Source organism: Oncorhynchus clarkii, chromosome 11, assembly GCF_045791955.1.
Source record: "Oncorhynchus clarkii lewisi isolate Uvic-CL-2024 chromosome 11, UVic_Ocla_1.0, whole genome shotgun sequence".
Classification (NCBI taxonomy): domain Eukaryota; kingdom Metazoa; phylum Chordata; class Actinopteri; order Salmoniformes; family Salmonidae; genus Oncorhynchus; species Oncorhynchus clarkii.
The window spans coordinates 12,244,727-12,261,037 of NC_092157.1; the positions used below are offsets into that span (position 1 = coordinate 12,244,727).

General features: G+C 38.4%; 1 protein-coding gene and 1 long non-coding RNA gene across 2 annotated transcripts in view; one reads left to right on the forward strand and one right to left on the reverse strand.

Moving 5' to 3' along the window:
- LOC139420209 (melanoma receptor tyrosine-protein kinase-like) overlaps nucleotides 1-6,630 on the reverse strand; it is a 48,143-nt gene extending 41,513 nt beyond the window's left edge. The window contains exon 1 of the mRNA XM_071170056.1: nucleotides 6,481-6,630. Coding sequence (XP_071026157.1) covers nucleotides 6,481-6,559 — 79 coding nt within the window. The 5' untranslated portion in view covers nucleotides 6,560-6,630. The remainder of the gene's footprint in view (nucleotides 1-6,480) is intronic.
- Nucleotides 6,631-6,772: 142 nt separating this feature from the next.
- Nucleotides 6,773-16,289, forward strand: LOC139420211 (uncharacterized). Its single transcript, XR_011635477.1, has 3 exons — nucleotides 6,773-6,831; nucleotides 7,107-7,157; nucleotides 16,156-16,289. It is a non-coding gene; the product is annotated as an uncharacterized lncRNA (long non-coding RNA).
- The last annotated feature ends 22 nt before the right edge of the window (nucleotides 16,290-16,311 follow it).

Consider the following 16,311-nt stretch of genomic DNA (forward strand, 5'->3'; position numbering starts at 1 on the left):
TGGAACACTCCTGTTCTACTTTAAAACACCAATGTCTGTAGTTATTTCTGGACATAAGTACAACATCAACAAATGTGTTAAATATTAGCCTGCATGATCTTTTTAAATAGAGACATTGGTTTAATAATGGCTACAGTACTTCTCCTGGGAAATTGGTGGTATTTTCCCAAACAAAACTATTGCAGCATGATCTGTCCCATAAATTACTTTTATGATGATGTGCCAAATTCAAATAATGAGATCAAGCGCAGGGGACAACACAAAAATGTCTGTCTGCTAATGTACAAATAGATAGACCTATATCTAGAAGTGTTTGCACAAGGTGCAGAGTTTGCACTTGTTTTTTTTTCTTCAGTTGGGTATAAAACACATTTTAAAAAATCTAAATGATAAAACTCTTCATTTTACAGTAAACATAATTTCATCTTTATTGTATAATTTTGTTCTGATCTGAATGTACAACTTTTTTTTAAATTCTCTGGTTAATTTCCTTCATTTACTTGCCAAATAAGACTGCAGAGCTATTTCAATAACGAGTCCAGTAATGTTCAAGCAAAATAAGTCCATTGCAATTCAGCCAACAGATCAGCTGTGATTAGTGAGATATAATGCTATTGGACTAACACCGATAAGTGTTACAGAGTGGACACACTCCCAAGTGACCTCCCCCTGGGTGATACATTTGGATAATCAGGCTTGAAATCAATGGAACATTGTTCACACACTCAATAACAGATGATGCCTAAATGGCTAACAAGTTCTGTATTTACATTGTTCTTGAAATTGTATGTGGCATCAAATGTTAAATGTTAGTGTTTGGATTGATTTCGAATCAATTTCCAGTAAATAGTGATTTACGTGATTTATCTCAAAAGGTCGATTTAGTCTTGTGAAAACGGCAATGAGAAAGCTTGGCTTCTGGGTTGGAGAGGACTTGTAGTTCTGGGAATAGCCGACGTATGCTTGAGAAGACCCTAGAGCCAAATGCCAACGCTGGACAGTGCCCTTGTTGTGCCATAGACATAGCTGATTAGAACTAATGCTGTTGACACTGAAGTATTTAGGCAGATTATTGAAATCGATGCTAAACAACACTAAAACAATAAAAGCCAAGTCATGGAAGAAGAAAAAAATATATATTTAAGTTATTTGTTGACCAGCTTGGATGCTGTTCAATTTACTGTCATATAGTGTCGTATATCTGGGGCCTCTTTCTGTAACTCTTTGTGGAGGGAGGTGTAAAGCTAAAATCTTGCTATATCCACTCGGGTCTTAGAAATTAATTCTAAACTGCATACCTATTGATTCTTGAAGAATATAACTTATTTGCTCATTTGCTTAGTTCAATGGTCGAAGCCCATGGGAACTCAAAATATAAGCTTGTTTACTCCAATGGTTGTAAACAATGTAAATGTAAACAAACACTGCATAGCATCCAAACATGGTTAAAACTATAATTTTGATATCATGGATGGTCAGTCCTTGCATCCATAGCTCTGTCTTAATTTGAGAGTGGTTACATTTCACCGGTCCCGTCCCTCAGCTTTTTATGTTAACAGAGGTGGGGTGGCCACTTTGTTATTGTTTAAGGATTCTAGCTTTAATCTTGATGCACCCATCCCATTAGCGGGATCATTTTCGTCAACATCCGCTGAATTGCAGAGCGCCAAATTCAAATGAAATTACTAAAAATATAGAATTTTCATGAAATCACAAGTGCAATATAGCAAAACACAGCCTAGCTTGTTGTTAATCCACCTGGCGTGTCAGATTTAAAATTTAAAAAAATCAGCGAAAGCATACCAAGCGTTTATGTAAGGACATCTCTCTCAGCAGACAAAACATTACAAACAGCTAGCAGCAAAGTAGATTGGTCACGAAAGTCAGAAGAGCAATAAAATGAATAGCTTACCTTTGATGATCTTTGGATGTTTGCACTCAAGAGACTCCCAGTTACACAATAAATGTTCCTTTTGTTCCATAAAGATTATTTTTATATCTGAAATATCTCCATTTGGTTGGCACGTTATGTTCAGAAATCCACAGACTCGAGCAGTCACGACGTAGCAGACAAAAATTCCAAATAGTATCCGTAAAGTTGGAAGAAACATGTCAAACGTTTTTTTATAATTAATCCTCAGGTTGTTTTTACAATATATAATCGATAATATTTCAACCGGACTGTAGCTTCTTCAATAGGAGAGAGAGAGAAAATGGCGTCTCCACTCTGTTGGCGCATGCAAAACGCTGCTGACACCCAGCCATCCAATGACGCGATGTGATCTTTCTTGCTAATTTTTCAAAATAAAAGCCTGAAACTATGTCTGAAGACTGTTCACACCGTGTGGAAGCCATATGAAAAGGAATCTGGTTGATATCCCTTTAAATGGAGGATAGGCATGCAATGGAACAGGGAGAATCGTTTCTCTTAGGCACTTCCTGGTTGGATTTTCCTCAGGTTTATATCTGCAATATCAGTTCTGCTATACTCACAGACAATATTTTGACAGTTTTGGAATCTTTAGAATGTTTTCTATCCTAATCTGACAATGATATACATATTCTAGATTCTGGGCCTGAGAAATAGGCAGTTTCATTTGGGTACGTTTTTCATCCAAACATCAAAATACTGCCCCCTACACTCAAGAGGTTTTTAAGGTTCCTCCAGTCAAACTGATTAGGTGTCCTTTAGATAGTGGTCTAAAGAACATGTAAAAGAAAATGTCAATGACATTCATACCAATCAAAATCTTTCACTCATCGAGTTAAAAAAAAAAAAAAAAAGTTGATTGAAATTTTGACAACTTCCTTTCAATGTACTTCGATACTTAGGCCTCGATTCAGTCTGTATCACTGAAGTTCAACGTTACAGCATGATTGAAAATTAAAGGCAATGTTTTTTTTAGCGGAGACTGCATTCACGGTAAACGCATATCTCGGCTCAATCAGAAAACACCTTCACATTTCTATTACACTTCAGCAATCCAGATTGAATAGAGCCCTTTCATGATTTGAAACAGAGGCGTTACAAGCATTCCAGGTAGGGTTAGAGTGCACAGTTTGATGGGTAGAAATACTGTCATAAATGGAGCCTAGGGAAATGCAGTCCAGAACATGACGCCACACGTTTTTGGAACAGGTGAGGCAGACAAACTTAAAGGAAAACTCCACCCAAAAACTATCTTTTGGAGTTTTCCTTTAACTGATTTTCTAATCTTGAGGAAGAAAGAAAGAAATGTTTATTTTTCTCAAATGGATTGCTTTCGTTCAAATGTTTTGTGATAACTTTGTGTTGTTGATACGCAAGTACGCAAGGTCACAATTAAGGCGAGAGTTTACTGTCTTAGCATTGCATTTCAAACTGAAATACTTGATACTGTATGTGTTTTTATGAACACCTGACTTGACATACAGACAGGATATATAGAGGATGTCCACATGAAGGCCATTTTAAACCCAATTACTTATGTCACAAACTGTCGGAACGAGTTCAACCTTACCTTCTCATTCTATAAAATAATTCTAAATCAGTTGTGTGCCCTATCTGTTGTGTTTTAACTCTTCCCCTGTACAATAGGTGAGACCTTTGGTGAGCCATAACACCACACCATTACAGTATGCTCTGCAGGGTTCTTAAAGTCCTGGAATGTTTGCAACCTGCCTGGATGTTCTGTCAATGGATTAAAAGCTGTTACATTGACTGTGTGACTCATTAAAGACCTACTACAGCTTTGCAGGACTGTCATTCTAATCTGTTTAGGTCTGATGAGCTCTGTATGGCTGGCTGCTTTGACTGTATTTAAAACTGTTCGAGGCCACAGACGGAGTGGTGTAACAAAACAAAACCCATGACGCCCCTTGACAAAATAAAATTACGATTAAATGCAGACAGCTGCCATTGAGAGTCTGGCAAGAGTTTTAGAGAACAATAACATTCATTGAATCAAAACAACAGCAAATGTTACTTCAGCATCCCTGGTATAAACTGAACCAGTGTCATATGAACAAGACATTCCTAACATCAATTTGAGATGGGTCTTCCAATCTACTCTATGCACATTCTCTTTACGTGCATTAAATAACTGTGTTCATTTTATCAAGGACATTGTTACATTGCTATTATCACTCAGTTAATGAATTCTAAAAAGATATTGAGAACAGACCACAATTACACTGACATACTGTACCAATGATCCTTATTATTAACAATGCTAATTCTGTACATGTTTTCTTAAAGGTCTGTGTTATAGTGGAAACACAGGGAACATTCCTAAGGAGTCAAGTTTATGACACAGGAACAGTCTTATCAATTCAGACAATGTACTGAAGATTAACACTAATTGGCATACACACACACACACACACAAACCAGGATAATTTGGGTGTGGGCATTAAGCAAGGGTCCTTCCAAGATATACCTTTTGTTGAAGCTGTTGTGTCAGGCCAGACAAAGAAAAGGATCCGTCAGCTATTCTGACTCAAAAAAAGAACAATAACTCAATTATTTTCTCTCGTGATGAGAAGTATTTTAATTATATAAGAAAATCATGTCAGCATTATATAGCTCAATTTGCATCCATTTTAGTAACTAAAAAGGAAAATCTTCCTTCCCTGGTGCTCAGTAGATTATTAAATAAATCAGACTTTATAATGGCTCACTGTAGAATTTCCAAGTCCCTACATTTCCATCAAACACAACTGTGAATTCTTCCCCACAGAACATGCTCTTTCTTCTATATCACAGTTTATAAATGACTGCTAAATATGTCTAATGTTGCTTTTTTTTAACCAGTGATTTTTTTTAACACTCTGTATGACGGCACATTAAATTGAGAAATGTCAAATAGAATAGAATATATACTAACATGTTCCATCCATTTTGGTTAGAATAGAAATGCCTTTTGCCCAACACCCCCAAACAAAACCCCAACCAGATCACACATATCCACAACCTGCTAGCAAACAATCTGCTGTGTTTTGACAGACAGCTAACACTATGGCCAGATTAGAGGGTCTCCTACTGCAAGTGGAGGTCCACAGGGGAGCCAGGGGGACATGGGGCAGTCCCTGCTCCATAGGGGACAGCCGTCTGTCATCACCACCATCTGGACTGGAGACAAACTTTGGCACAACACCGTACCCGATTTTGTCTCCTCTTTCCCAGGGGTGGCTAATGTGCCAAGACAGTTTAGACAAGGAGGAGGGTTGGACAGTCCCACAGCAGCTTTGCAACTCCTTGTGGGTTACTTATGTCCATTTTACATTGACATTTTAGTAATTTTGCAGACACTCTTATACAGAGCGACTTACAGCTTATACAGAGCGACTTACAGGAGAAAATAGGGTTAAGGGCTTTGCTCAAGGGCTCATCGACAGATTTTTCACCTTGTCGACTCTAAGTCTACTTTTTGGTTACTGACCCAATGCTCTTAACCGCTAGGCTATCTGCCGCTGGGTAAAAAAATAAATAAAGATGACTGTTGCATTTTAATTTGAAGTTTGAGGTGTTATGTTTGATGTGTAAGGAGTGAAGCATTTTACCACTGTGTGATGCAATTTCTGCTTAATTTATTGTGTTTCTGTTCAGAATATGAAAATTATTATTTTGCTTAGAAATAGACTTAAATTAACTGTCCAGTGAAAATCTAAAAAGTTCCTATTTTGTTAACTAATAATGTTGTTGACTCATCATATTCTCGTATTTGTGGCCAAAGTATAAATTGGAGAGAAAAACCATTAAAAAAAACCCACCTCAAACTTGTATCTCAAACAGACTATTTAAAAATGCTTGCTATTTCTTGAGAGAGGATGATGTCATCCTCCTGAGGAGGACGAGCTGGCCAATCAGCAGTCAACTTGTGTTAATATTTTCAATAACGGTATACGCCCACACCATTCCAACATCAGAAAACATGCTTTTTAACATACTTAATGACATTTTTTGGGGAAGGAAAACTATTTTTACTCATATTCTTATTAATCATAGGTCATATTTAATAAAAACATGGAAACACTGGGCAATTACTTTAAGACAGTAATGCAGTGACAGGAACAACATTGTAGAGCTCTATGTAAATATCTGAAGCCATGAGGTAGGTGTTCAGAAAGGTAGGCTAAATAGCTTGCATATGTCAATATTATACTATACTATTCATTTTAAAAGTTTTTTTTAAAGTGCAATTTATTTAATTAAGTGTATCAGCCTACATACATACTACTGTGTATCTTTTTCTACTGATCGATAGAGAGAGTTGCTTTTGAAATCATGTAAAACTTATTCAGTATTAGGCAACATGCTGTCGGTGTCTCCTAAAAAATGTATATGTTATACTGTGGTATATCCAGAAGAATTGTCATTCATAGTTGTCTATCATTCCGTTCAAGTAATTAGCCTAGACTGGCCTACTATTCCCTACTATTTTCCTAATTTTACCAAATTCCCCACAAGCATATACGTGTAAAAGTCGGTCTCACACTTACCTTTCTTGTCCGCTGTCAGTGTCATGCTGCAGCCCAGGCTGAACAAGGCAGCAATAACTATTCCACTTCCAGGTCGCATTGTTTCCAAAATGTGTTATATTCAATGAAATTGCAGGAGAAACTTGTCCATAGTCTTGGGCGAACAATACTAAGTTTGTGTGATGTATCTACCCCCGTTTTACGTCCAGGGGGAGGTAATAGGTGTAGCCTGTTTGGGTGGGACTTAGTTGCGCTGGCACTCTCTCTTTTCCCGGAGAAGGGTCCTCTCTTTTTTTCTCCAGAATAGCAGTCAGAGCAACTTTCAAGTGTTTTGACGTCATTCGGAAGGAGGATCGTTCGACAGCAATGCAGGTAAGTAGAAAATTATTTCAATCATTGCCTTTCACAGTCACAGGCTTTGCCTCAAATATTTAAACCTTCAAATAACATGTTGTTTCGGTTGTTTATGTTCGTATTGTAAAGTAGACTATGTATGCCTAGGCTACTTTATTGCAAGCTATTGTATAAGACACCCGTTTGTTTGTTGAAGATGTTTGTTATTGTTATTATGTTATTATGACATTTCAGCTCACTCACAATGGAATGTCAGTAAACACCGTCTTATTCCTTAAAATGTGCATCGTCAGGTGGTCAGATGTGAAATGCAGACTCAGGCTATCACAACATGCCCTTCTATGGTGAGTGACAGGATCTGTTGTTGAGCAGGTCAACGAACTCTGTATTTCATTGCAGCCTGGTCTCATAGACTAGATGTAACATAGTAAATGTAAATCCGGGACACTTAAATTAGTATGAAACTGTTTGGTATGGTTACATAAAATAGATGGTAACTTAAGGGATGGGATATAACGTGAAGATCTAGCATCCCAAAGGTTGCGCGTTTGAATCTCATCACGGACAACTTTAGCATTTTAGCACCTTTTCAACTACTTACTACATTTTAGCTACTTTGCAGCTACTTAACATGTTAGCTAACCCTTCCCCTAACCATAGTATTTATAGCTAACCCTTACCCTTACCCAAACCCTAGCCTTAACCCTTCAATTTAACTCCTACACTTAGCCCTAACCTTAACCCCTAGCCCCAGCTAACATTAGCAAGCTACATAGCTAATGTTAGCCACCTAGGCAGAATTCTTAACATATTGTACTTTTTGCAAATATTTAATATATTGTACATTTGGCAAATTCGTAACATATAATACGAATTGTAATTCGTGTGATGGACATCCACAAATTAATACATACCATATGAAACGTAGCATATAATACTAAATTGAGTGTCTCTGATTTACATACAGAATCATTCAAAATGCTCTGAGACCAGGTTGTTTATTTGGAAATGGTAAAATAATAAGATCCTGACAAGGCAAACCTGGTGAAGACCTCTAGATTTGACAAGCTCTCGTGAATCACAAATGCTGCGGGTAACTTCAAATAAACCACAAGTGCCACCCTCCTCCTGCTCCAGGCAGGTAGGATTAGTTTAAATTCTCCTCTCAGCTACTGTCGTCTACCTTCGAACATCTGTACTCTCCCTGTCAACTGTAGGATCTTTTGTTGCAGAGAATTTTCCTGCACGTCAGGAAACGAGGTTTAAAAAGGCTTCTACAGTGTGTAATTTCCACTTTAAAATGTGAGACATGATTTGCCCTAACAAAAAATGTATCAGCCCCTACAAAAAAATGTCCATTAATTATAATTCACATAATTCACATTTCCTGTTGCTGCAGGATTATTTTCCTGCTATAGCAAACTGGTTCAAATTAAGATCATACATCTCTAAGTATTATTCTAAACTAATAATAATAATGATAATAACACATTTTTATTTGTTAAGAAATTCGCTCACACCCAAGGTTCTGAAGAAAATCAAAAAGACCATTATAATAATAAGAACAATCCAAAACACAGAACATTGTAAACAGACAGCAATCAAAGCTATATACAGGCGTCGTCAGATCCGGTGGACAGGATTAACAGAATTAACATAGGACCTTGAAAGCGTTTCTGAACAGCTCTGTCTTTAACTTGTGTCTTAAACGAGGCCAGAGACTCTGCAGCCCTGACAGTGGCTATAAGTGCGTTCCACAGCCGAGGAGCTTCACATCTCAAAGCCCTGTCACCCATAGTTTGTAGTTTGCTGTGAGTCTGCTGAAGGGAGACTGACCTGGAGGAGTGATGGGTGCGTGTGGGGCAGGAGGGTGGGATGAGGTCAGACAGGTACTTGGGACCAGAGTTGTGTATAGCTTGGTAGGTATGAACCAGGATTTTAAATGGCAGAACAATACAATGGCAGTTTTGATATAAACCCACACAGCACCAGTCTCCATGAAACAATTTCCTCAATCAAGGGATCACTTGATTTGGATGACACAACACATCTGATGTATCAAACATACCATTGAATACTGTAGTCAGATTGCACATCAATGACAAATGTTATGAAAACAGTTGGGCATACAATTCTCTTGTTCTGGACAATTTGTTTGAGATTCAGGAAATGGCAGGCTGATTGTGCAACCACAGAGCAAGTATATACAAGGCCCTTAATGCAACACAGTAATTAAAAACATTAAATACATTTTTAAAAAGAACATTGTGGCAACATACAGCCCCTACTAAGGAATTATATATGTTTATTGTCGATCATGTATTTGATTATGGTTATACAGGTCTGAACATATTGTAGTTTAGTGTTGTCACAAAAACAAGTGGGACATGATTCTCAGCCAAAGCAAATGACCTAATCTCCTCCCAGTAGGTATTAGCGCTACAATGGTAAAGGGCCCTTGTTGAATCGGGTTACTGTACAGCACAGTTAGAACTTTAAGATGTATGAGTATAGCAGTGGTTCACATCCGGTCTTTCCTTGAAACTTGTGTAAAGGCAAGATTTTAGATTTGATGGTGTTTTATGTTTTTTTGAAATCACATCAAATCATATTTTATTTGTCACATTCGCTGAATACAACAGGTTTAGACTTTACTGTGAAATTATTGCTTATGAGCCCTTTCCAATGATAAAACAATTATTACAAATATATAAATAACGCAAGAGTAATAAAATACACAATAATGAAGCTATATACACAGAGTACCAGTACCATATCTCTGTCCAGGGGTACCAGGTATTTGAGGTAAATATAGTATGTATTCTGAACAAAAATAGAAATGCAACTATTTTAAAGTTACAGTTCATATAAGGAAATCAGTCCATTGAAATAAATAAATGAGGCCCTAATCTATGGATTTCACATGACTGGGAATACAGATATGCATCTGTTGGTAACAGATACCTTTAAAAAGGTAAGGGTGTGCATCAGAAAACCATTCGGTATCTTGTGTGGCCATGATTTGCCTCATGCAGTGTGACACATCTCCTTTGCATAGAGTTGATTAGGCTGTTGATTGTGGCCTGTGGAATGTTGTCCCACTCCTCTTCAATGGCCGTGTGAAGTTGCTGCATATTGGCGGGAACATGCTAGAACACGCTGTCTTACACGTCAATCCAGAACATCCCAAACATGCTCAATGGGTGACATGTCTGGTGAGTATGCAGGCCATGGAAGAACTGGGAGATTTTCAGCTTCCAGGAAATTTGTTTAGAAGATCCTTGCGGCATGGGGCCGTGCATTATCATGCTGAAACATGAGGTGATGAAGGCGGATGAATGGCACGACAATGGGCCTCAGGATCTCGTCACGGCATCTTTGTGCATTCAAATTGCCGTCGATAAAATACAATTGTGTTCATTGTCTGTAGCTTATGCCTGCCCATACCATAACCCCACTGCCACCGTGGGGCACATTTTAGAGTAGCCCTTTACGGTCCCCAGCACAAGGCGCACCTGTCTAATAATCATGCTGTTTAATCAGCTTCAGGACAAGCCACACCTGTCAGGTGGATGGATTATCTTGTCAATGGATAAATCACTAACAGGGATGTAAACAAATTTGTGCCCAACATTTGAGATATATCAGCTTTTTGTGTGTATGTAACATTTCTGGGATCTTCTATTTCAGCTCATGAAACATGGGGCCAACATTTTACATGTTCCATTTATATTTTGGTTTATTGTACATAAAGACAGGGTAACTTGATTTGGCATAAGGATAGTTAATAATGATAATAGTAAATAAAGAACCGAGTAGCATCAGTCAATGATAAGTATGAAAGTATGTGTGTGTTTGCGTATGTTTGTTTGTTGGATTGTAGCAGAAGTCTTTGGCAACTTTTCAGGCCTTCCTCTGACACCGTCTGATATAGAGGTCCTGAATGGCAGGGAGCTCGGTCCCAGTGATGTACTGGGCTGTCCGCACCACCCTCTGTAGCGTTTTGTGGTCGAGGGTGGTGCATACCAAGTGGTGATGCAGCCAGTCAAGCTGCTCTTGATGGTGCAGCTGTAGAACTTTTTGAGGATCCGAGGGCCCATGCATAGTCTTTTCAGCCTCCTGAGGGAGAAGAGGCGCTGCCGTGCCCTTTTCACGACTGTGCGGGTATGTGTGGACCATGTTCATTTCTTAGTGATAAGGAACTTGAAGCTCATATTTCTCTTCCACAATTTCTCTTGATGTAAAACCACTCTGTTATCACAAACTATTCATAAATCAGACTTGACATAAAATATAGTTTGAGGTCTACTGTGTTGTAAACATGATGCACTCACTGGACCTTCAAAGCACTATGCATTATTAAACTATGTTTGTTCGAGTTTAAAAAAGCTTTCAACATGCGACAAATTACTTTGCGAACTATGCATTTGAGTACACAAAGCATTATGGCAAATGGGTTACCGTTCTTATTTTCGTACATTATGTGACAGTGAATGAAATGAATTCGGAAGTGCCTTCTTAACCACTGAGCGGAAGCAAAAACTCAAGACCTGCAGACAGAAAATCTGGGCTGAAATATCCACTTTATTGACAATTTAAAACAGAATATGGCCAAGAAATGTGCAGATAACTCATTTAAATATCCCTGTCTTACATTTTATTTACTTGTCTTATAGTTGCAGGGAAATGGCTGTAGTAAAGGACACATAATCCCACATTGCTAAGAAACAAAAACTGTCCAACCAAGGTCATCTGAATCATAATGCTAACAGGTTTACCACATGTTCTAACCAGTGTGAGTATCCAGCAGGATGCCTAAGAGCAAAATGAATGAACTACTCTGTCGGAATGTTTTCATGCAACTGTTTTGTTCAAATCACAACCTGCCGTGTATGATAAGGTAAGAGAAGTCCAGTTGAAAATAAAGTCCCCAGTTGACCAGTTGGGGAGGACCTGTTTGTTCGAAATGTGTTGCAGTATGTGACCTGCTGTAATATGATACACCGTACAACACATCTCAGAAGTTGTTCTTCTTATGGACATTGCTAAACAACATTTGTCCTTAAATACACTGAAATACACCTTTTCCTTTAGAAACACACAAAGCAGTGCCCAAACATGCCCCTGTACTTAACGCTTTACAACAGAGAATGACAGTTAATCTTTTTTTCAGGGAATGAGTGAATCATGGTATTCACCTGGAAATATCCTGTCAGTCAGAGCAAACACTGGGTCAATGCTGGAAGACGAGTTTGTCTTCAAGACCTCTTTCATCTGGTTCTGTGGCACATCAGATGAACCCACACCTACAGGGCTGAATGCCAGGGTTGGGGGTCAATTCCATATTAATTTCAAATACAATTCTTGAAGTGGAGAATATATATTCATGAAGTGGAGAATTTACATTGAATTCCATTCTATTTTCAACATTCTTGAAGTTATAGAATTGGAATTGTAAATGTCTCAGTTAATGGAATTACGAGTTACATTCTTGGAATTTACCTAACATTTGAGTTGAGAAATTTAATTATCTCTGAATTCAAAGAATGACCTGGAATTTGAATTGAATTAAATGGAATTTACAGGGAGAGGGAATTGAATTAAATGGAATTTACAGGGAGAGGGAATTGAATTAAATGAAATTTACAGGGAGAGGGAATTGAATTAAATGGAATTTACAGGGAGAGGGAATTGAATTTGAATTTGTGGAATTAACCCCAACCCGGCCGGGTACATAAACTGGTTCTGAGGCACATCAGATTGATCCACACCTATAGGGCTGAGTACATGCTCTTTATTTAAAAAAAAAAAATAACAAGAGTAACATGTAAGGGTACTGACACGCTGGCGTTGATGTGCACGCACGCACACACACTCACACACTCACTCACTCAAACCTGTGCAAAACATTCAAGTTGAGACCCCTCAGTGAGATTTGATCATGCATGAAGCACAAGTGGGAAAAGTGGAGGAGAATAAAGAATGAGGGCCAAGAGTTGGCACATGCTCTCACACTCAATACACTACTTTTAAAGCCCAATTCAATTAACCTGCTTTCACCTGCATCTCACAACTTGCACTTAAGGCAAATGCACAATTTTTTTTTTGTTGTTGATAAAGCCGGCAGTCATCTGTTCTCCAGTTTCGACAGAGCTAAGTAAACACCCAGAACTGCCAGGCCATGGCATACTCCATAGAGGTAAATCAAAATATTATACATATATTAGTATTACATTGAATACTTGTTAACAATGTTCCCTCTAAACTGTGCACTGAGAATTTCTTGTAAGCAGAGCACATTGAAGTAGAATACTATTGCATTGACCGGCACGACTTAAGTCCCATATTCTACACAGACCAGTGCACCATAACCAATCAGAGCTGCAGTAGGCCTATATGCAAATAGACCATTGCCTTATATGGATCTATGCCATTTACAAAACAGGTACATTTCTAGACATCTTTGAAAAGCCAGTCTGGTTACAGGTAAAGAGCTTTTTTTTTGTCTTAAAGGGGCAGTATTGTATTTTGAGACGGTCTTGAATACACTAAGTAGCCAATAGGCAGAGGGTAGCATAATTTGTCTGATTCTCTGTAATAATGGTATGGGAATAATAATACATTTTATTTTATAAAGTGATTTCTAGCATCATACATTTTCAGTCACCTTGTCTGAAGGACGAGTGGATAAACATGTTCATGTCAAGCCCTGCATGTTTTTTTCTCCTCAAAAGTCTCATGGAATGTCGGCCTACATTGAACACCACACATTGGCTGCTACTGCAGGCTGAACGATAAAACAGCGATTTCCATGTTAAAATGTTATGAGATGAGTTTTTCTCCATTGTTTTTTATTTTAGGCCACTCTGGTAGAGCTGCATTATGATCAAATAGACAAAATAGCCTACTTGGCCACTTTTAAAACTGTAACTTAAAGTGGGTACAGCCTCAGTGTTCACAGTAAAACTGTAACTTAAAGCTGGTACAGCCTCAGTGTTCACAGTAAAACTGTAACTTAAAGCGGGTACAGCCTCCGTGTTCACAGTAAAACTGTAACTTAAAGCGGGTACAGCCTCAGTGTTCACAGTAAAACTGTAACTTAAACGGGTACTGCCTCAGTGTTCACAGTAAAACTGTAACTTAAAGCTGGTACAGCCTCAGTGTTCACAGTAAAACTGTAACTTAACGCGGGTACAGCCTCAGTGTTCACAGTAAAACTGTAACTTAAACGGGTACTGCCTCAGTGTTCACAGTAAAACTGTAACTTAACGCGGGTACAGCCTCAGTGTTCACAGTAAAACTGTAACTTAAAGCGGGTACAGCCTCAGTGTTCACAGTAAAACTGTAACTTAAAGCTGGTACAGCCTCAGTGTTCACAGTAAAACTGTAACTTAAAGCAGGTACAGCCTCAGTGTTCACAGTAAAACTGTAACTTAAAGCAGGTACAGCCTCAGTGTTCACAGTAAAACTGTAACTTATTGGGTACAGCCTCAGTGTTCACAGTAAAACTGTAACTTAAAGCTGGTACAGCCTCAGTGTTCACAGTAAAACTGTAACTTAAAGCAGGTACAGCCTCAGTGTTCACAGTAAAACTGTAACTTAAAGCTGGTACAGCCTCAGTGTTCACAGTAAAACTGTAACTTAAAGCTGGTACAGCCTCAGTGTTCACAGTAAAACTAACTTAAAGCAGGTACAGCCTCAGTGTTCACAGTAAAACTGTAACTTAAAGCGGGTACAGCCTCAGTGTTCACAGTAAAACTAACTTAACGCGGGTACAGCCTCAGTGTTCACAGTAAAACTGTAACTTAAAGCAGGTACAGCCTCAGTGTTCACAGTAAAACTGTAACTTATTGGGTACAGCCTCAGTGTTCACAGTAAAACCTGACATTCGCTCAGTGGCCAAAAAAAGTAGAGGGAACATTGCTTGTAAATGGATGAAACTGACCTCAGCACTTAATGTTGTGTAGTAATAATAATAAGCTTTGTGTTATAGTCATGTTGACAGAACTCCTAGGTATTGGCACAAGATCACCTAGTACCATAGAAATAAAATATGATTTATAAATGTCTAATAAACATCTGAAGCGCTTGTGCAGTCAGTCTCTGAAATCACCTTCATAGTCACAACCCTCCTCTTTTTTACAAAGACAAGGGAACACAGCCAAATACTGCAATGCTTAGAATAAACTGTGGCATACATAAGGATGAGAAAGGGTCAGGATACCCACTGTGACCAGTATGGTTTCACAGCTGTGTTATAGACTTTGTCACTGATAGCTGAATGCACTTGGTCTGTCTTTAGATGGTCGTTAATGTATTTGTTGTGACCATCCTTTTTGAGCTATGAATATGAATGTGCTACTTGATTCTTTAAAATGTTTTATGGAGCTGACGATTGTTATTGGTAATCTCAGTGGCCATGTAGGTCAACTGTTATTCTTCAAGGTAACCAGGGAATCGCCTTTCCTTTCCTGAAGCGGTTGAAAGGCAATGAAGTGAGCTGAAACTATGTTTTTCTTCACTACAAAGGTTTCTTTACACTGCTTTTCACACAGAATGTTTTTACCTTAACAACTAGCCTAAATATCTCCGCAGATTTAGTCTGCATTCCATGGTGGTTCCTTCAAGGGAGCATTCTAATGTCAATGTTTAGGTAATGATACAGTTCTTTCTTCAAGTGGACAAGATATTGATCAAATGTAGCACATCCACAACTAACTAATCTACCCACCAAATCTATAGATAAATCCACTCTCTCTAATTTAATCTTTGGCCTATTAGGACCAATTAGTTTATACAATCAATTATTTATTTAGCTGAAGGGATAGGGTTCAACTTCCCTTGAACCCAAAGATATACAGTATTATTACACTTAAAATTAATATGAAACCTCTTGCAAGGCACTGATTGGTTTGGGATTTGAATTTCCATGCACTAAGCATGTACAAGAATAATCCCTACAGCCAATCACAACAGAATAACATTTCCATGCTCTATCCCAAGACATTTCACAGATATAAACTGAGTGTACAAAACATTAAGGACACCTGCTCTTTCCAATGATATAGACTGACCAGGTAAATCCATGTGAAAGCTATGATCCCTTATTGATATCACTTGTTAATTCCACTTCAATCAGTGTAGATGAGACAGGTTAAAGAAGGATTTTTAAGCCTTGAGACAATTTACATATATTGTGTGTGTGTGTGTGTGTGCCATTCAGAGGGTGAATGGGAAAGAAAAAATATTGAAGTGCCTTTGAATTGGCGTATGGTAGTAAGTGCCAGGCTCACCGGTTTGTGTCAAGAACTATAACGCTGCTGGGTTTTTCACACTCAACAGTTTCCCCGTGAGTATCAAGAATGGTCCCCCACCCAGAGAACATCCATCCAACTTGACACAACTGTGGGAAGCAGTGGAGTCAACATGGGCCAGCATCCCTGTGGAACGCTTGTATAGTCCATGCCCCGACGAACTGAGGCTGTTCTGAGGGAAAAA